At 37.8% G+C, this 16,362-nt stretch overlaps 1 protein-coding gene across 4 annotated transcripts in view; it reads right to left on the bottom strand.

Annotated features, from left to right (window-relative positions):
* Positions 1-16,362, bottom strand: part of COL24A1 (collagen type XXIV alpha 1 chain) — a 135,020-nt gene that overhangs the window by 76,909 nt on the left and 41,749 nt on the right. For all 4 annotated transcript variants that reach the window (XR_014587622.1, XM_083847170.1, XM_083847168.1 and 1 more), the window contains exons 13-19: positions 14,035-14,088; positions 11,941-11,985; positions 7,784-7,837; positions 7,648-7,692; positions 7,225-7,278; positions 6,566-6,619; positions 4,959-5,012 (exon numbers count right to left, since the gene is read on the bottom strand). Coding sequence is in view for 3 of the 4 variants with exons in the window: in XM_083847170.1 (XP_083703296.1) it covers positions 4,959-5,012; positions 6,566-6,619; positions 7,225-7,278; positions 7,648-7,692; positions 7,784-7,837; positions 11,941-11,985; positions 14,035-14,088 (360 nt within the window). In the remaining variant the exon portion in view is untranslated. The remainder of the gene's footprint in view (positions 1-4,958; positions 5,013-6,565; positions 6,620-7,224; positions 7,279-7,647; positions 7,693-7,783; positions 7,838-11,940; positions 11,986-14,034; positions 14,089-16,362) is intronic.

Genomic DNA, 16,362 nt, shown 5'->3' with positions numbered 1-16,362 from the left:
TTCTTCTGCTGAAAGGACAGGCTATCCAGAGAGACAATTCAATCCAAATAATCTGCTTTCTTCTCCACACGATTTTAGAAATGTCACTATTCACACAGTTACAGGACTTTGCTCTCTGACATTTGTACAACTGTGTGACAATGTCAATAATGTGCCAAGTACAAATAGTAAAGTAGTAAGGAAAAAAAAAAGATTTGAAATGAGCTTTTCTCTGTGTGTACCATTCCAGCCAAAGCTTAATGCCAGCATTTTTAAAGGGCAGAGACAAAACCTTATTTTTTTCCCTACAAACCTTCAATCCTGATTTTGTAAAGGGTGAAGGAAGGAATCTAACAGTATAAATTAAAACCACACGATTGCAATTTGTCAGAGAACAGAAAAAACAGCAATCATGGATTACAGTAAATATCGCAGGCAAGATTCACAATTCACTGTTACTGAGATGTCAGCAGAGTGATGCTGCTGGCTTGTGCATTTGCTAATTGCACATAGCAGATCCATTCAGTCATGCTCAGCAAGACAGTAGCAACTGCTTTTCTTGTGAGACACGAAGTGTAATGTATCTAGTGTATTCTGCTTCATAGCATGAGCAGATGCTAGAGCAGCCCTTCCAAATACATGTCTTCCACAGACCTGGTTGGCTGCTTTATAACCAAGTGGCTGGCAAGTGACCTGACTGACAGCACAGCAGCACCGGCCTCTGATCAGCGTATTAAAGGTGAAATCTTAATGCATTCTGTAAATCTACAACACAAAAAGGAAAGAGCTTTGGCAAGAACTTCAGTGCAAACCTACCCTGAGGGTCAGACAGGACTTCCAGACGGAGCTGGACAGCTACTTTTATGAAGCTTTCCAGTACACAGAACAACACTAAGCAGGTAGATGTATGCTTTTACATTTTCTTCTGACTGATGGTGAAAACAAACACCAAGTGTGAGAATTTCTTAAGGAACAAATATCAGTTTACATACTACTTTTTAAAATATCCAGGCTCATTTTTGTGTTACAGGTCCTCCAATAACAGTTAAAAATCTAACGTATGAGGAATGGGTCTTCATTCAGGCATGCTTCTAATGATGTGATGGCATGGTTATGCAAAGCCTAAGTGCAGAGGAAAGTCACCAGGAACACATCCGTGCATTTTTAAAATCGATTAACTTTAAAGCTTAGAAGGAATAGTAACTAACTAATGGTTGGTGAAATAATCCTCATGCAAGAGAAAAGACTTGAGCTGAGCAAGACAGTTCCAACAGATGGCCTGGACTCCTTAATGGGAGATTCAGTCCTGGCATCTGCCAACATTAACTCAGAGATGTTAGGTACGGTGGTGCTGCATGCTGTAGGTTGTGTCTATGCTGTCAACTGCATGCCCACACAGATCAGACCGCAGCTAGACCCAGGCCCCTCCCCACCCCCAAAGGAAGAAATTTCAAATTTATTTCTTCTAAGATCAACAGCAAAACCCAAGATGCAAAGCAGCACAGGTGTTTAAAAATCGAATAAAAACATTTAAACATTTGCTTGCCTTACTAGGCAGATTCAGAACTTGAAGAGCAAATATATTGCCCCGGGAAAGCAGCACAAACCAAGTTTGATTTATTTGTATGTACCCTCCTTTCTAGGGGGGTCTCAAGACAGCCCTGCCTGAAAAAGGAAAGTCTCCAAGAAGACAAATGCAAAACACCTACGAAGGTCTGTAAAAACAGCCTAGGACCCAACAGGCAAAGACTGTTTCACTCCGAAAATACAGAACACGGGAGGGTCATCTGGAAAAACATTGTTCAATATCATTAAAAAGGCAAGGAAAACTGAATATTTCTGCAAAAGTAATACACCTAAAAAAAAAAGAACAGAGAGGTACTTATGTCAAGTAAATTTATGAAAGGACACATTAAAGATTCTGTGCAAAGGCAAGCATAAAATATAAACAGTTCTACAGTAAGAACAGCTCTTCAGACATATGCCGGGACATGCAATTAATTCAGCTATAAAATTGTCTTTATTTCTATATTCCTGCCAAGTCATTTACACTTTATTTTGTTTGATGTAATATTGAAAGAGAAGACTATGTTATTACTGCATTCATGGCATTGTCCGCACAACTCAAAACATCATGTGATAAGATAAAACAAGCATTAAAAATAAACTTCCCTCTTTTAAAGTGAGCAACTCAAAGCAACTAGTGATTCACTTAGAAAATATGTGCCTTTTTGACTGTTTACTATGATTTGAATGCATTCTTTTCCTTTTGTAAGCTACTGCCTTCAGCATGAAACAAAGCAGCTGAATCCCATATGAGCACCTTCCCAAAAGAATAAGCTAACAACCTCAGATCAAAACAATGCACAGATGAAGAAAGTTCTATTGAAGATAATGACTAATGCTCCCTCCACTCCAGATGAAACCTATTTATAATACTCAAAGCACATCTGAAGGAAAGTATCACCACTGTTCATGGGTGAATCACATTCAATGTGATTCATAGAGCAAAATTTACCTATAAATAAAAATATTCTGAATACACACAGAAGCCTGTTAAAACCTTGCCTAATTGTGGGCTTAAAGTGAGACCTGCACCTTCTAGTTGCTATCCAAAAAAAAAAAAGCTCTCAAAAAGTTGGCATTTCCGCATTTTTCTTTTTTTTTTTTTTAATGAATAACAAAGCAGGAAAACATGCAAACACAGATGAAGAATACACTCTGTCAAGCATTCACTAAAAATATCCAGTGCTTTGTGAGCAGCAAGCATTCAGGCATACAACAAAACTGAGCTCTGTGGCAATATACCCAGAAGAGAATTTTGCTTGACGCTGCAGCAATCTTACACTTGGCAGCCCCACCTCCTACAGCCACCCCGAGAGCGAGCAGAGACCTCTGTCCCTTCCCCACCTGCTCCTGCTGGTCAGCACTGCAGTTCCCAAACAGAGCTATGAGTGGGTGGCTTATTTCAATGTCAGCTTGGTGCACCCAAGCTGAACAGCTACAGAGGAAAGATTTAGAAAGCAATTCACTGCTGACCTGCATATAAAAAGCCAAGACCCTGGGAGAATGAGCAAAGCCTGCCAGGCTTGCTCCCACTAATGCGGGAGCCCTGTTTGACCAGCCTGTTTTTTGAAAGAAACAGGATTAGTGATCATAGAATAGGTTAGGTTGGGAGGGACCTTAAAGACCATCTAGTTCTGACACCTTGCCACAGGCAGGGACATCTCTCACTAGACCTGGCTGCTCAAAGCCCCATCTAGCCTGTCCTTGTTGGCCAGCAGGATTTTCTTGTAGGAAAACCTGCACTCGTCACTCGTATTTCATATACCAAAATTATTACAGAACTTCTGAAATTTCCAGTTTGTTTGAGATCCTGGTATACTGCTGTCCAACCTCCCTTCTACTTCTTTTATTTTGCCATATGGTGACCATGCTTTTTGTGTGTATGCGTAATACAGTCAAAACTTTTTTTTTTTTTTACTTTATATGGATCTGCCTTGTGTGACTAAAACCAAGTGAAACACTGCTTTGTAGTTTTAAACCTTATGTTTTGTAGACAAATATTCAAAGGAAAACACCTGCTTTAATTACATGCTTTGATTAGTTAACATGAAGCACTTTATTTGCCTTCTAATGGCTGAAGCAATTCCGCACCCCTGAGCAAAAGGAAATGGTGAGATTGTCAGACAGGAAGATTTCCTGTACAACCTGCCGTGAGGGTACTAACCCTGAGTGACGAATTTCTCCCCAGGCCTAAAGGAATAGCATGCTTGGGTTGGAATAAGGTTCAAGACCAACAGCTGGATACTAACCTGTTGCAGGTTTTCCTTGCTGGCAGCTATACAAAGAGGATAATGCAGGAACATCTTATGCTAACAGCAAAGAGGATCACAAAATATGAGATCCTGAGCCACAGAAAGAGGCAGCTCTGGGCAGCATGCACAGGCTTTGTGCATTTTTCATTGTAACTGAAGGGCATGAAAATAATCTCTTGCCATTGACTAAAACATGTTGGCGTTGCCTGAAAAGACTGTCTTGTTTTACTACCACGCATTTCCCAGTGAGTTTTCTCTCAATGAGGGGTCACATCCAACAAGAAAATCTGTGTTATCTAGGACTTAGAGGAGCTATAATAGCAAATCAGGTGATAAAACCCAATAATTTGTTCTGTGAAGATCAGAACCCTTCAGTTCCCCCTTATGAAAGGCAGAGGAGATACACTCCTAGAGTTAAATCTTGTAAGGCAGGACAACCATTATTGCTAAAACATAGTCCAAATGTATTAAAAAAAAGTAAATACACCTGGTTAAAAAAAAATCTGATTTTTTTCCTTTTACCTCTCCAGCACAGATACACATATATTGTATGTGTGTGGGTGTCCAGCAGCATTTTTTCCAATAGCCCATGGTATAAATGCCAAAGAGCACCCAAATGGAATGATTCAGGGACAGAATTAGTTTCTATGTACACTTCCATAATACTAATTATTATGCCCTGTTCTTGGGCAACTGCTGAGACAGATTAAAGTGCTTTGCAATGCTTCCTACGTAACCAGTGTTTATTCTTTGCATTCCTTCCAAATACAGTTATTTTGTAAGAGATAAATATGCAACCAGGCTTGAAGAATCCAATTTTTAGAATCCTGTAGAATTCATGTGTTCAAGACATCACATGAGCCCCATTTAAGGTGTAAGCCATAACACCTGGTTTCAGATAAGAACTAATCCCAATCAAATAAGTGAATGAGGCACTTGTTTTATTCAAGAATTGCACATATTAATATTTTGCATTAAAAATATGCGCTAGAATCTTTTGTACTTTAGGGAGTAGAACACAAGCACTGGAAATAACTGATTAAGAAGTGCTCTCCGATTCAATTAAGACACCAATCTTAGAGGTAAAGGTGTTTGCTTCACAGATTTCCGTAATTCAGAACTAAGTAACATTCAGTTTATATCTATCAAGCAACTTCTTACCTCAGGACCTGGTGGACCCAATGGACCATGGGATCCAGGATCTCCAATTTTTCCCTTAAAAAAGGAAAACAGATTTGTGATATATGTATTTTTTAAACAACAGATTGTTATTAAGATTTTAAACACATTTTATACCTTCTTCTATTTGGATATAAATTCTAGTTCTTCATATCTCATTCAAGTCACAATAATATATATATATATATATATATTTTTTTTTTTTTTTTCAGAAAAATAAAACTGGGTGCTTTGGAATGGTCCACACAGTTGTATAAAGCAAAACTTGAAATATATAGCTGTTTTCATAATAAAAATCACACATTGTTTAAAAGTTAAGGAAATAAGTCTTATAGATATTGCTTTATAAACCTACCTCTCTAGCTTAACTGTTCATTCATGTCCAAGACAGTTAATGGCAGTTTTGCAATTAATGTTGCAAATATTATTAATTATACGAATATTATTAATACTATAATTTGCCCAATAGCAAAATTGGGCCCTACCTGCATGTTATAGTGACTCCATTATATACAAATATTTACACACCTAAAAACTGATCAAAATTTTTCTCAAAAGTCTACCTTTTCTTCCACATTTTTGAACGTTTCCTGCTGCTGCCATCACTGCGTGTTCACTGAGCTAAATTCAACCTTGACCTTGAAAAATCTTTTTTTCATTTTTTTATGAAAATGATTGTAATGTGAATGCATTCTACAATGTTACTTGAAGGACTGAAGTCTCTTATCTTAATTTAACAGAAGTCAAGATGCTGATCACATTCAGTTGGTGCCTAAAATCTACACCTGATCAGGAAAAGGCTGATGCACATGTTTATCTTTAAGTACAAATAGGCCAAGCTTTCCCACATAAGCTTAAGTAAACTTGCATAAGTCTTTTTGTAGTATTAGAGTTTATAATATAAATTCTCTGAGACAAAAAGCTATTCCTGTCGAGTCTAAAGGACCATGATAAAAACTAAGACTGGAGTTATTAATCTTTTAAAAACATTAGGTATTGGCTGCTTTAAATTATACACAAGAAAAGAGGCTGCTAGTAGTGCTAAAAACAGGTGAGGAAAAAGCCAGGTAAGCCTTTCATGCCTCAACATTTATAAACCTAGCAGAAATGCTAGCACTACACAGATGCTTTTAAAGTTGCTACAAATCAGTAAATACTTGAATTCATGACTACTCCCATCCCTGTGAGAAATGACTGACCAGTATTAATGAGATTTCCCACACTCTCTCCAAATCCACCTAGCCCTAATGGTCATCTTGGCAGCTCCCAGAACTCTCAGCTGGATTTGTTTCAAACATTACCAACATGTCTATTCCCCCAGCAAAATGAGTGTCAAAGAATAACTAATGTAATAAGAAGTCCCATATTAAAATCTGACACACATACTAAACTGTGATATTGTCTCACACATGCTAGGATCTGACTCGTTCTAAATAGAAATAAAAGCAGCTTAGACCTTATTCTTCATGCTTTTTGATGTAGGTAGCTTCTAGAGGATTACATGCAGTGTGAGCATAAGATACAAAGAAGTATCAAACATAATAATATGCAGTGATATATTGAATGCAAAACTTTATGTCTAAACTTACTGGGGGTCCTGGTTTTCCTCTGATCCCTGGGGGTCCTGGTAAACCAGGAGCACCCTGAAAAAAGAAAGCCATTAAATGCAAATGAAAATATATTGTTGTTACATTAGAAGCAATAGATCACTACACTTTGCCACCTGAAACATTCTTCAAAATAACCGTAGGATCAGAAGTGACTTCTAACATTAAACTCTTAACAAAAGAGTTCTCACAGGATGTGCTATTTCAGAGACTTTTGATGTACTAGTCACATAGGAAAGAAGATAGTGTTTCATCATATGAAGGAGAACACCAGATCATGTGCAGCTGCTAACCACAGTTGATCCAGGTGAGGTGCAGATGAACAGCAAGGTTCAAGGGAAAGCATTTTTTACAATAGTTTTTTTAGCAGGTTTCATATTACACCATAATTATTTTCTTGTTTGATGCATCTCAGACAGCAGCCATTATTCTGCCCATGCCCTTTACTTGTCTTCGCTCATTACTTTCCCCAACTAAGTTTTAATTAGCATAGCATTTCTTTAAAAAGTGTTAATTCAGTGGCATCCAGTAACTACTGCATTCTTCTTTTATGCAGCTGAGTTATTGTATTGTAATACTCAGAAACCTAAAGAAATGTCTGAAAAGGGACAATTTTTTCGAACAATGCAACTATAAGTTACCTTGTCTCCTGGGTACCCCTGGTCTCCTGGATCTCCTGCAAGGCCGTGCTCACCCTAAACAACATATTTTATACAGACATATTTCTAGTTTAGAATGGAGTAGTTCTCGGAAAAGGAGAAAGATGAATTCAATATTTAATATTTAAAACTAACATGGATCTTTGAATGACAATGCAGTATGTGGTCCTGAAGCACCTGCTCCATGAAACCCTACAGACATAGCAATGAGATACTCTTATGTCCAGTACTCTGTCCAAAAGCTTGTTCAAAGTATCAGATCCTGAAGTATTTTTAAGAAATACAAGTTGAAAGAGAGAAATCAAAAGGAAAATAGAAGGCTTTGTCAAGCAGGTTATTTTCAAGATTTGATGACAGGGGTTTGAAAGAACTACATCTCTGGGATAATGGAAATATTTAAATCACCTTATCACCTTTCATTCCGGGCTGTCCCATACTCCCTGGGAGACCCTATTAAAATGAAGAAAACAAAAATCCAATGTATTCCAATAATTTGGAAAGCAGCATAGGCACTTGGCTGTGGGAATGTTCAACACCATACCATAGGCCCTGGAATTCCTGATGGTCCACTTGGTCCTGCTGGCCCAATGTCACCCTAAGAGACAGGAAGAAAGGTGGCTACATTAAACATTTGATGAAGTGGAGAGACTGGTAATTGTAGCATTTCCTGTACCACATAGATAAACCAAAATTGTTTTCAGACTAATTTCTCATGGAAAAAGCATTCATATTATAAACCCTTCATCTTATAGCTCCCATGTACATGAACAGAAACACCAGGAATCAAACTTCCATCTTTTCCTGCAGATGACGTATCCAAGAGAAGATAGAGCTGCATTGTGCAGCGCAGAATAAGGAAGCTTTCCTTTGTACTACAGCTGCACATTCAGTGGCTATTCACTCTGTCCTGAGGGTTACATGACAACACTATGCTGTAAGCATCAAATTTGGCTTAAAGGAATTATTCTACTGCCAATTATGACATGGAATAAAAAGTGACTTTTTCTAGGATTTCTCATCTCTCCATTACTTCTTTAAGCTAAAAAAGAGATGGGATTCTCCCCAAATACTAAGTGTGCAATCTTAACCTAAGATGAGCATGCTAACTTCTTCTGTTCTTATGTACCTTCAAGCTGTTCTTACCTGCCTCCTTTGTGGGATTTAAATCTACAGTTTCATGACAAATGAAAAATGAACCAGAAATTAAAAAAAAAAATAAGAATGATCAACACAGCAAGCAATAATATTAAAGATTGTGAACTAAATATAAGAAATGATCCAGCAATAACTAAAGCTGTATTACAGAGAGAAAAGGAAATCTACTTTCTGCATATTCTACCTCCGGGAAAAAAAAAAAAGGCAATGTTACACCTCTGTGACTATGCAAGAATTTAGCAACAAACATGAATACAGAAACCTTTAGTCACTTGCTGAAAGTGACATGAAAAAGCTGAGGTGGACCTACCAATTCCCAGTTCAGCACACGTTATTCTCTGGAGGTCCTTTATGTAATGTTAGCACAAACATTTTTCTGCAGCCATTATCAACCTCATGGATTGCTGAAGGAAAAGGAAGAACATCTTGTCTTCCCAGTGGTGCTTGGTAAAACTCCTAGGAAGATTGCCGCTCTGTATTGCTTCATAATTCAATAACTGCTTATAGACTATATTGTCACATTAGCTCGTGCCAAGATAAATCAAATATAGTATTGTCTCTTACTTGAGCTGTACATATTAGTTCAGCAAGACATTGCTGTATTAAAGATACCATATGTCGAAACATGTACTTATAGTAACAAGACCTTTCATTGACTGAAAAAGCAGAGAGCTGGGAAATTTAGCTTACAAAAGCAATGGGAAGGAATTCCAAAACAGGAACAAAATTCAGGTTAATGAAAGTCCTGCCACAGTCTCCAGAGATATTGCCTGGCCTAATTAACAGCAAAGAGATGGAACTACACAAAAATGAAACTATCTCAAAGGACATCAACCTTATTCCCAACTTTCACACTTGTGTTGAACTTCAGGCATGAGGAAGGTCTGAAAACCTTCTGCCTCTATTAAATTTGATAACCTTTCCTTCCACTTGGCGTTCACATAGAAAAAAGGAAGGAAACTGTGTCACATTTTCTACCCTAACGTGAAGATGCAGAGTTGAGGTCACTGATAAGAAAAGAGTTGAATAAGGAAGTCTGTCAATTTTTGAAATTGACCTCTGTCTACATCAGCATTGCTTTATGTTAGCACACATCGATCAGTTTTAAAATCTGCTAGTAGAAAGGAAACAAATTACTTCAGCTACAAAAAGCATACAACAAGTTAAACTAAAACCAAGTTTCTTTTACCTGTCAAAAAGACAGAATATCAGCAAAGGAAAACTAATGTTTCCTAGTATTAGGATTTTTTTATTATCATCATTATTTTTAAAGAAAAAAACGTTTAAAAAGGCTAGCTCTGATAACTGTACTTGCAAATTTTCTCAAAATCCTCGTCTTACGAAAACTCCTGGCCTTGCAAATCTTGAGACTGACTGCTCAGCAAGCCAAAGCTCTGAGCTTGGCAACAGTTTTGTATATTTAAAAAGTCATAGAAAGAAGGAATTCTTGGACACAGCTTGCCAATGCTGCTTGCTTTGCCATTCTTCTCCTGAACAAACACAAAAATATAACTAGCTCTTGACAATGCATACAGCTGGGCTGGACAAGCTATTTGAATTCATGTTGGGTTCTGCCAGAATAATATTACATTCAATCTCATGTTCAACACTGTATCTTGTAACGATGTAATGTGTATTATTGTATAATTCACTAAGTTTTTTAGGACAAATGTTGAGATCTCTAGCTCTTTACTCAGTTTTAAATGGCAACTGGCCTTTGCCTGAGCAAGGGCCACGTAAAAACAGAGGCCAGAGGTGTACAAAACCATTTGGTTTAGTACAGGAACAGGGCTACACAACAGAAATTGTGCTTGGTGGTGGTAGGGTCACCTGAAATTCCTCTTCGTGAAACTCTGCTACAGTTTAAAGAGCACAATGGACCCTTGTAAAAAAAAAAAAAAACAAACCCCTGAAACAAAGCAGAGCTTTTCTAATTATCTTACTGACTGGGAAGCTGGGAACCAGAGCACCAGTATGATGCAGTGCAGAGACACGAACAGATGGTGCATAATAATAAATGTTGCTGATCATGCTTATACACTGTGTTAGCATCTACACAAGAATCATTAGGACAATTAGATACTGGAGTTCTCTTTAGCTGTATTCTGAACTTATTTCAAAATTCCAGGTAGGTTTTCCAATGCCTTGGAAGCCTCCAAAGGCTGTTCAGAAATCTGGAGCAAACGTTGCTGTGCCATTTTCCTCAACTGCAAAATCTTGCTGTACCAGTAAGGTCTTATCAACCACAGAGACTCATTGAGCCAAGACATGTTAGAAATGCTGCTCAAGGACACATTAAAAAAAAAACACAACAAACCAACAACAACCACCACCACCTTCAAAAACACCCTAAGATATCCATAAGATCTATTAGGCTGTCAGAAAGGTGCACAATGACCCTACCTTTAATGTGCTGCATTTGTACTTCATAAGCACTTGTCTGTACATATTTTTATTCATATATTTGTCATCCCAAGCAATACACTCATTTAAGACCAGAAGTTCATTTGCAAAAACATTTCTGCCTTTAAAAACATTAGAGTTTTCAGCATACATACATACACCTCAGCTACAAACACAGGTGTAGGAATCAAAGGAGCTCTCTGGTCCATAAAAGTCTCTAATTCCTTTCAGTCAAAGGAAGCATCAGCAGATGGTAAGAGGATGATAACAATAGACGATCAACTGTCACACTTCAAAGGAAAAGTTAGATGACCATCAACGTAAACTAACAAACGTATCAAGGATGTTTTAGATCTCAAGCTATCAAGAAAACCCCACCAACAAACAAAAAAACCCAACTCACACTGGACACAATTATGGCTTTCTTAACTGAAGTGAAAACATGCTATTTTCTCCCATGTTATGAACACTGCTGTGTAGGTAGGCCTTGACTGAGCCAACATCAAGAATCAAACCCAAGTCCTCTACCAGCATACACTTGAATTACTTTAGGAAGTCTACATGATACAAAAGTATCACAGTCAATCCCACCTCTAACTCCTACACAACTCATTCATGTCACAGAGTTTCTCTGGTCCAACTGCATTTATACAACTGCAGTTGCCAGTCCGTAATGGGCAGCGCATAATTCTGAAAACATTAAAAAAATCAGACATGATACTGCATATAAAAAGTAATTTTGCTTAGGAATTAATTTTGCTTATAATTTGGTAGCCACATACAGGAATTAATGAGGACTGTGAACATTAAAAAGGGTTTTTGAAAGCATTACACATTTTCAAAAAGTCATGCTGGATTTAGGAGTAGAAACTCAAAAAGCTGGTTATTTCAAATGAAAAACCCAGACACATCTGAAGCATACAAAACCCAAACCAAATATATAAGTGCTTCATACCCAGCAATACTACAGCAACTTTGTGTAGTGACTTTAACTAAAATCACAGCTATATAAACCAATCTGCTTAAACAACTGTCAGAATTTCTGGATTCTTGTATTTATTTTTGTTATTTCACAAACATACAAGACAATATTCGAACAAATATTCAAAGCCATATCAAAATAAGTTGATGTGTACTCACTCTTAGTCCTGGAAATCCAGGAGGACCAACACCACCAACAATTCCCTACAAAGACAAGGAATTTAGATTATAATAAACATGTATTCACTCTCAGTGATCTGCAAAGCAATTACATTGGGATTTATATAGCGAGTTCCTCAAGAATGACAGATTTTCACTCTGTAGGAGAACATGCTTATTAAAACCTCTGATTGCAGAGTTGGATCTCACAGTATTTGCATCATGAAATCATTCCTGCATTACCAAGAAATATCAGAATTGTTACCTTCGTATTTCAAGTGGGAAGAAGAAAACATTTTTGTGTGGAGAAAAAAAACAAACACCTGGAAAATTTATATAGATTCCTTAGAAGATAAATAGAATACCAGCTCAGTTCATTGAAAGGCCTTTGCAAATTAAAGGCTACACTCTTTATGGAAAATTATGGAAAATTTGCTCTAGCAAAATCCTCCAGAGCAGACTGACACTCAGGGAACTGAGGGGTTGTTGGGGATGCAGATGGCATTACTCTGTTAAACAGAACAAATCAGGTATGGCGACAAATGTCATCAGCACAGGGAAGATGGGAAGAAGAGTCTTCCCTTCAAGCTCCTGCTACCACAGGCTTCCTAGGCAGCCTCTGGTCTCCGCTGCAGCTCAGGAAAAGGCTCTGTAAATATTCCATCAGCATTGCAGGCCCCTGCAGCTGCAGCTCGGGCCCCTTGCTTGAACAAGCCCTGCAGGGTGAGTTTTGGGGGAGGAGGGGGAAGTGTTGCTGCCTGTTTGAGAAGGCAGCAAGATCAGAAGTTGTCTTGACAGATTAGAAGGAACTTGTCTGCAAATATTTGTGTTAAAACAGGCTTCTTTGTAATGGGTAAGTCTAATTTCAGATCCAGGCTTTCTGAGTTTAATTCTGTTAAAGTACTGTTCTTCCTCAGATCTTGTGAAAAGGGCATCTCTGCTTTCTCAGGAAATGAGGGAGACTTGGGAGTACAAAGAGGGGGGAAAGAACTCACCTTTTGATATCATTTGCCAAGCGGCAGGTCACATAACCCCTCAGAGTGCTTTGAGGATGAAAAGCTATATGCTGGCATCACCTGACATTCCCATAAGGGGAACTTTGCCTCAGTGACAAGAAATGAAGAATATTTTTTTCCTTATGCTCCAAAACATTAGCATCAGAGGATAACAGCTATAGCAGCAAAATTTGCATAACCTTTTCTAAAATAAATTCCTCATAAGGGTGTCTGGAAAGGACAAGCCTTCAGAAAGGCCATCTCTGCCCAGTTGCTGACTCCGGTCCATATCAGAACAGCCTTTAGAAACAAACTGACTGCACTTTCCAAAGCAGCATCCAGCAAGAAGAGCTGATTCAAATCAGTTGCTTTTTTGCCCAGCACTGATTGGTCATTTGTCTTTTCACTGTTTTCCCATATCAAAGGAAATTTGAGTTTGGAGTCTTCAGCCAAGAGTTCCCTACAAATAGAGCAAGACAGCAAAGCTTCTTTGACAGTAGCCAGTAAAGCAACTTGACTGTGCTGCAGTTTGAACACCATACCACGAGAGCACTTCAAGTCTGCACAATGCCAAAGCCAAAGCTGTTATCATACTGATTATAATGCAGTAAATGACATACTTGTATTCAAAATGACATAATTGTGTTCAGTAACAGTTCAAAGGACAAAATCAACTATCAAATGCATAAGTATACGAAAGCTGGGGTTTTGGCACAGAGGCAGAATCCCATTTGTTAAGACGATCCTAGAATAATGGTTTAAATAAGAAATACAAAATCATATCTAGTGCAAGAAGTTTTGGAGACAAGACATTCATCAGCAATGCAATGAGGACAGTAAGACACCTGGTTCTCAAGGTAGTCAGCACCTGCAAGAGTGGAAACTGTGCTCTCAGCAACTGTGCAGTTCTCTTCTCTAATACACCTGCTTACTACAGAACTACCCTCGCACCTTCCACATAAAAGTAACAGTGCAAAATTTTCCTGTGGACTTCGATACTTTGCTTTTCAGGCATAAATCTCCTTTCTGTTTGGGAGAGGAGTTAATTTTGAGTGTTACATATTTTACTATGTTAATCAAAACATAATATAATACTTACAGGATTCCCATCTGGGCCGGGGGGGCCTCTATTTCCAAAGTCACCTGGAAAACCCTGAAGCAGAACAGAAAATGTTTTCTTTGTCCAAGACACAAAGGATGGTCTAAGCGCTTTGTTTGTTTTAAACTAATTTTTATGAGCGTACTATGGCCAGGCAGATCTCAACAATCTACTGCCATAACTGTAAGGTGTGACGCACATAGCATTACTGTCTTATCATTTAATCAATAGAGGTTCATAGGTTAGTGGTCAACACAGCAGATTTAACTGATTCTCAGTCTGTACACCAGTGGCCGAATTTTTGCAAGGCACTGAAAGCGTACTATAAAATTTCTCACACACAAAATGTGTATTTGACAGTGTCTATCTTGTTAAAAGTTACCAGCTGACAGGATATAGACAGAGATTAATTTACTATTCTTTTCTTAATAACATACTTTGGTTGTATAGTCTACTGCAGGTAGATGTTGGAAGAAGCAGAGTTACCACGACACACAGGAGTATCGATTATAAATAAAGTGAAAAGAAGAATACAATGGGAGTTTTGCCAGCCATCAGATCACAGATGCAGGCCACAGATGATTATTTATATACAGCAGGAACACAGCACAGCACAAATTATAAGGGCACTAGATTACCCAGTCATAATAATCCTATTATCTTCTAACTGATGCTGATAACACTATACTAGTAAGTAGAAAAAGAACTGAATATGCAACAGGAAAACAGATAAGCCTAAAATTGAAAGTAATATAATACTACTACTGTCCAACAAATGTTTTATTACATCAATATCATCATCTAACATTATTATAAAGCATATAAAGGACAACCATTCCTATTTTTAATATAAAACAAACTGGTTTTGCATAGTTATAATGGACAGGATTAGTAAATTCTTGGTATAATTTACAACATCTGTTCTGTCATATTGACTGCTGGTTGTAACTAATTCCATACAGAAGAAAGCTATGTAAAAACATTCTCCCTAAATGTGGTCAAACTATGTACGTAAAAGCACTATACATCATACTAACAGGACTGACAATGCATTAAAAATATTGGAGAGTCAGCCAAATTTCATATTACAAGCACACAACGGCAAGAAATGGGATACATATGCTTTGGCTATGAAGTATTTTCTTTAAAACAATTGTAGGTACAATCCAAAATTCAAACAAATTCTCCCGCCATAATCTTTAGTAATTGGAGATTTTGTTCAATTTCAACTGTGCCAATGATATGACAAATAAGAATAATTATTTAATAAATCTGCTAAGTGGTAGTATATTGAATTTTAAGGGAACGATCCTTTCTTGGATATCAAACACGATACCTATCAGTTCCTCGAGGTGATAAACTAAGTGGGAGCAAATGCAACTGTTTATGACCTTTTAACATGTCCTTACTGTAGTCTTCAATGCTTACAAAATGTTAAATGAACATGAAACGATTTATTTACCAGTGAAAGATTGCAGTCTCGTCTTTTCTTCTACTTTATATTACTTTCCAAAAATAAGAATCATATTTGGGACTTTTTTTTTCTAGAAAGAACTATACCAGTCAGAGTATTTTTTTCCACTAGCATTACGGAAGGTCAGGTGTCTGACTTCTGACGTTATGCAATTCCCAAGCTTTTTTCCTTTAAAACAATGTCCTGCCCCAGAGCACTGAAGTAGTCAACTCTGGGACACAGTGGCAAAAGACATTGTCAGTTATTTTAACCCTAGACAATGATAGTGGTGATGACGTTCTCTACATTTGTGATCCAGCAAAGTACTTCAAGACAGGCTCCCAAGTGTTTTCCTGGTTTGTTCCCTACATTAAAGGACTTAAAACAAATAAAGCTTACAAGATTCTATAGAAAGGATGTAGAATGAACCTTAGGACTGAGTAAAAGACAAGATAGCAGAGGAATCAGTACTGAATGAAGATAATCACAAAGACTGTGCAGAGGTGCTTTTGGTGCCTGTCCCCTGTGTCAAACCACTGAACTGATCTATATAACTAGAAATCATCATCAGAGCACAGCCTGGCACTAATAGAAGCTGTGCTTTTTTAAATGAAACAAAAACTGCTTACTACAGCATGCACAGAACCAACTTTCAAAGAGTGAAAGAAACTACTACGCAGGCAAACAAAAGCCTCAGTGAAGCCTGTCATAGTGAATAACATTACAAAGCAAAGGCAGGTTTCTGGAGAACCCTCTGCCACCTCCTCTTCCACACTGAGCACAAGCCTCTACCTTCCATCCAGCTTCACTTTCTTCTTGAATGCCACCCATGACTCACTGGCACAACGCACTGCTGACTACCACAATGCACTGAC

Source organism: Anser anser, assembly GCF_964211835.1.
Source record: "Anser anser genome assembly, chromosome: 8".
Lineage (NCBI taxonomy): Eukaryota > Metazoa > Chordata > Aves > Anseriformes > Anatidae > Anser > Anser anser.
This window is presented reverse-complemented; position numbering and strand designations above follow the sequence as displayed.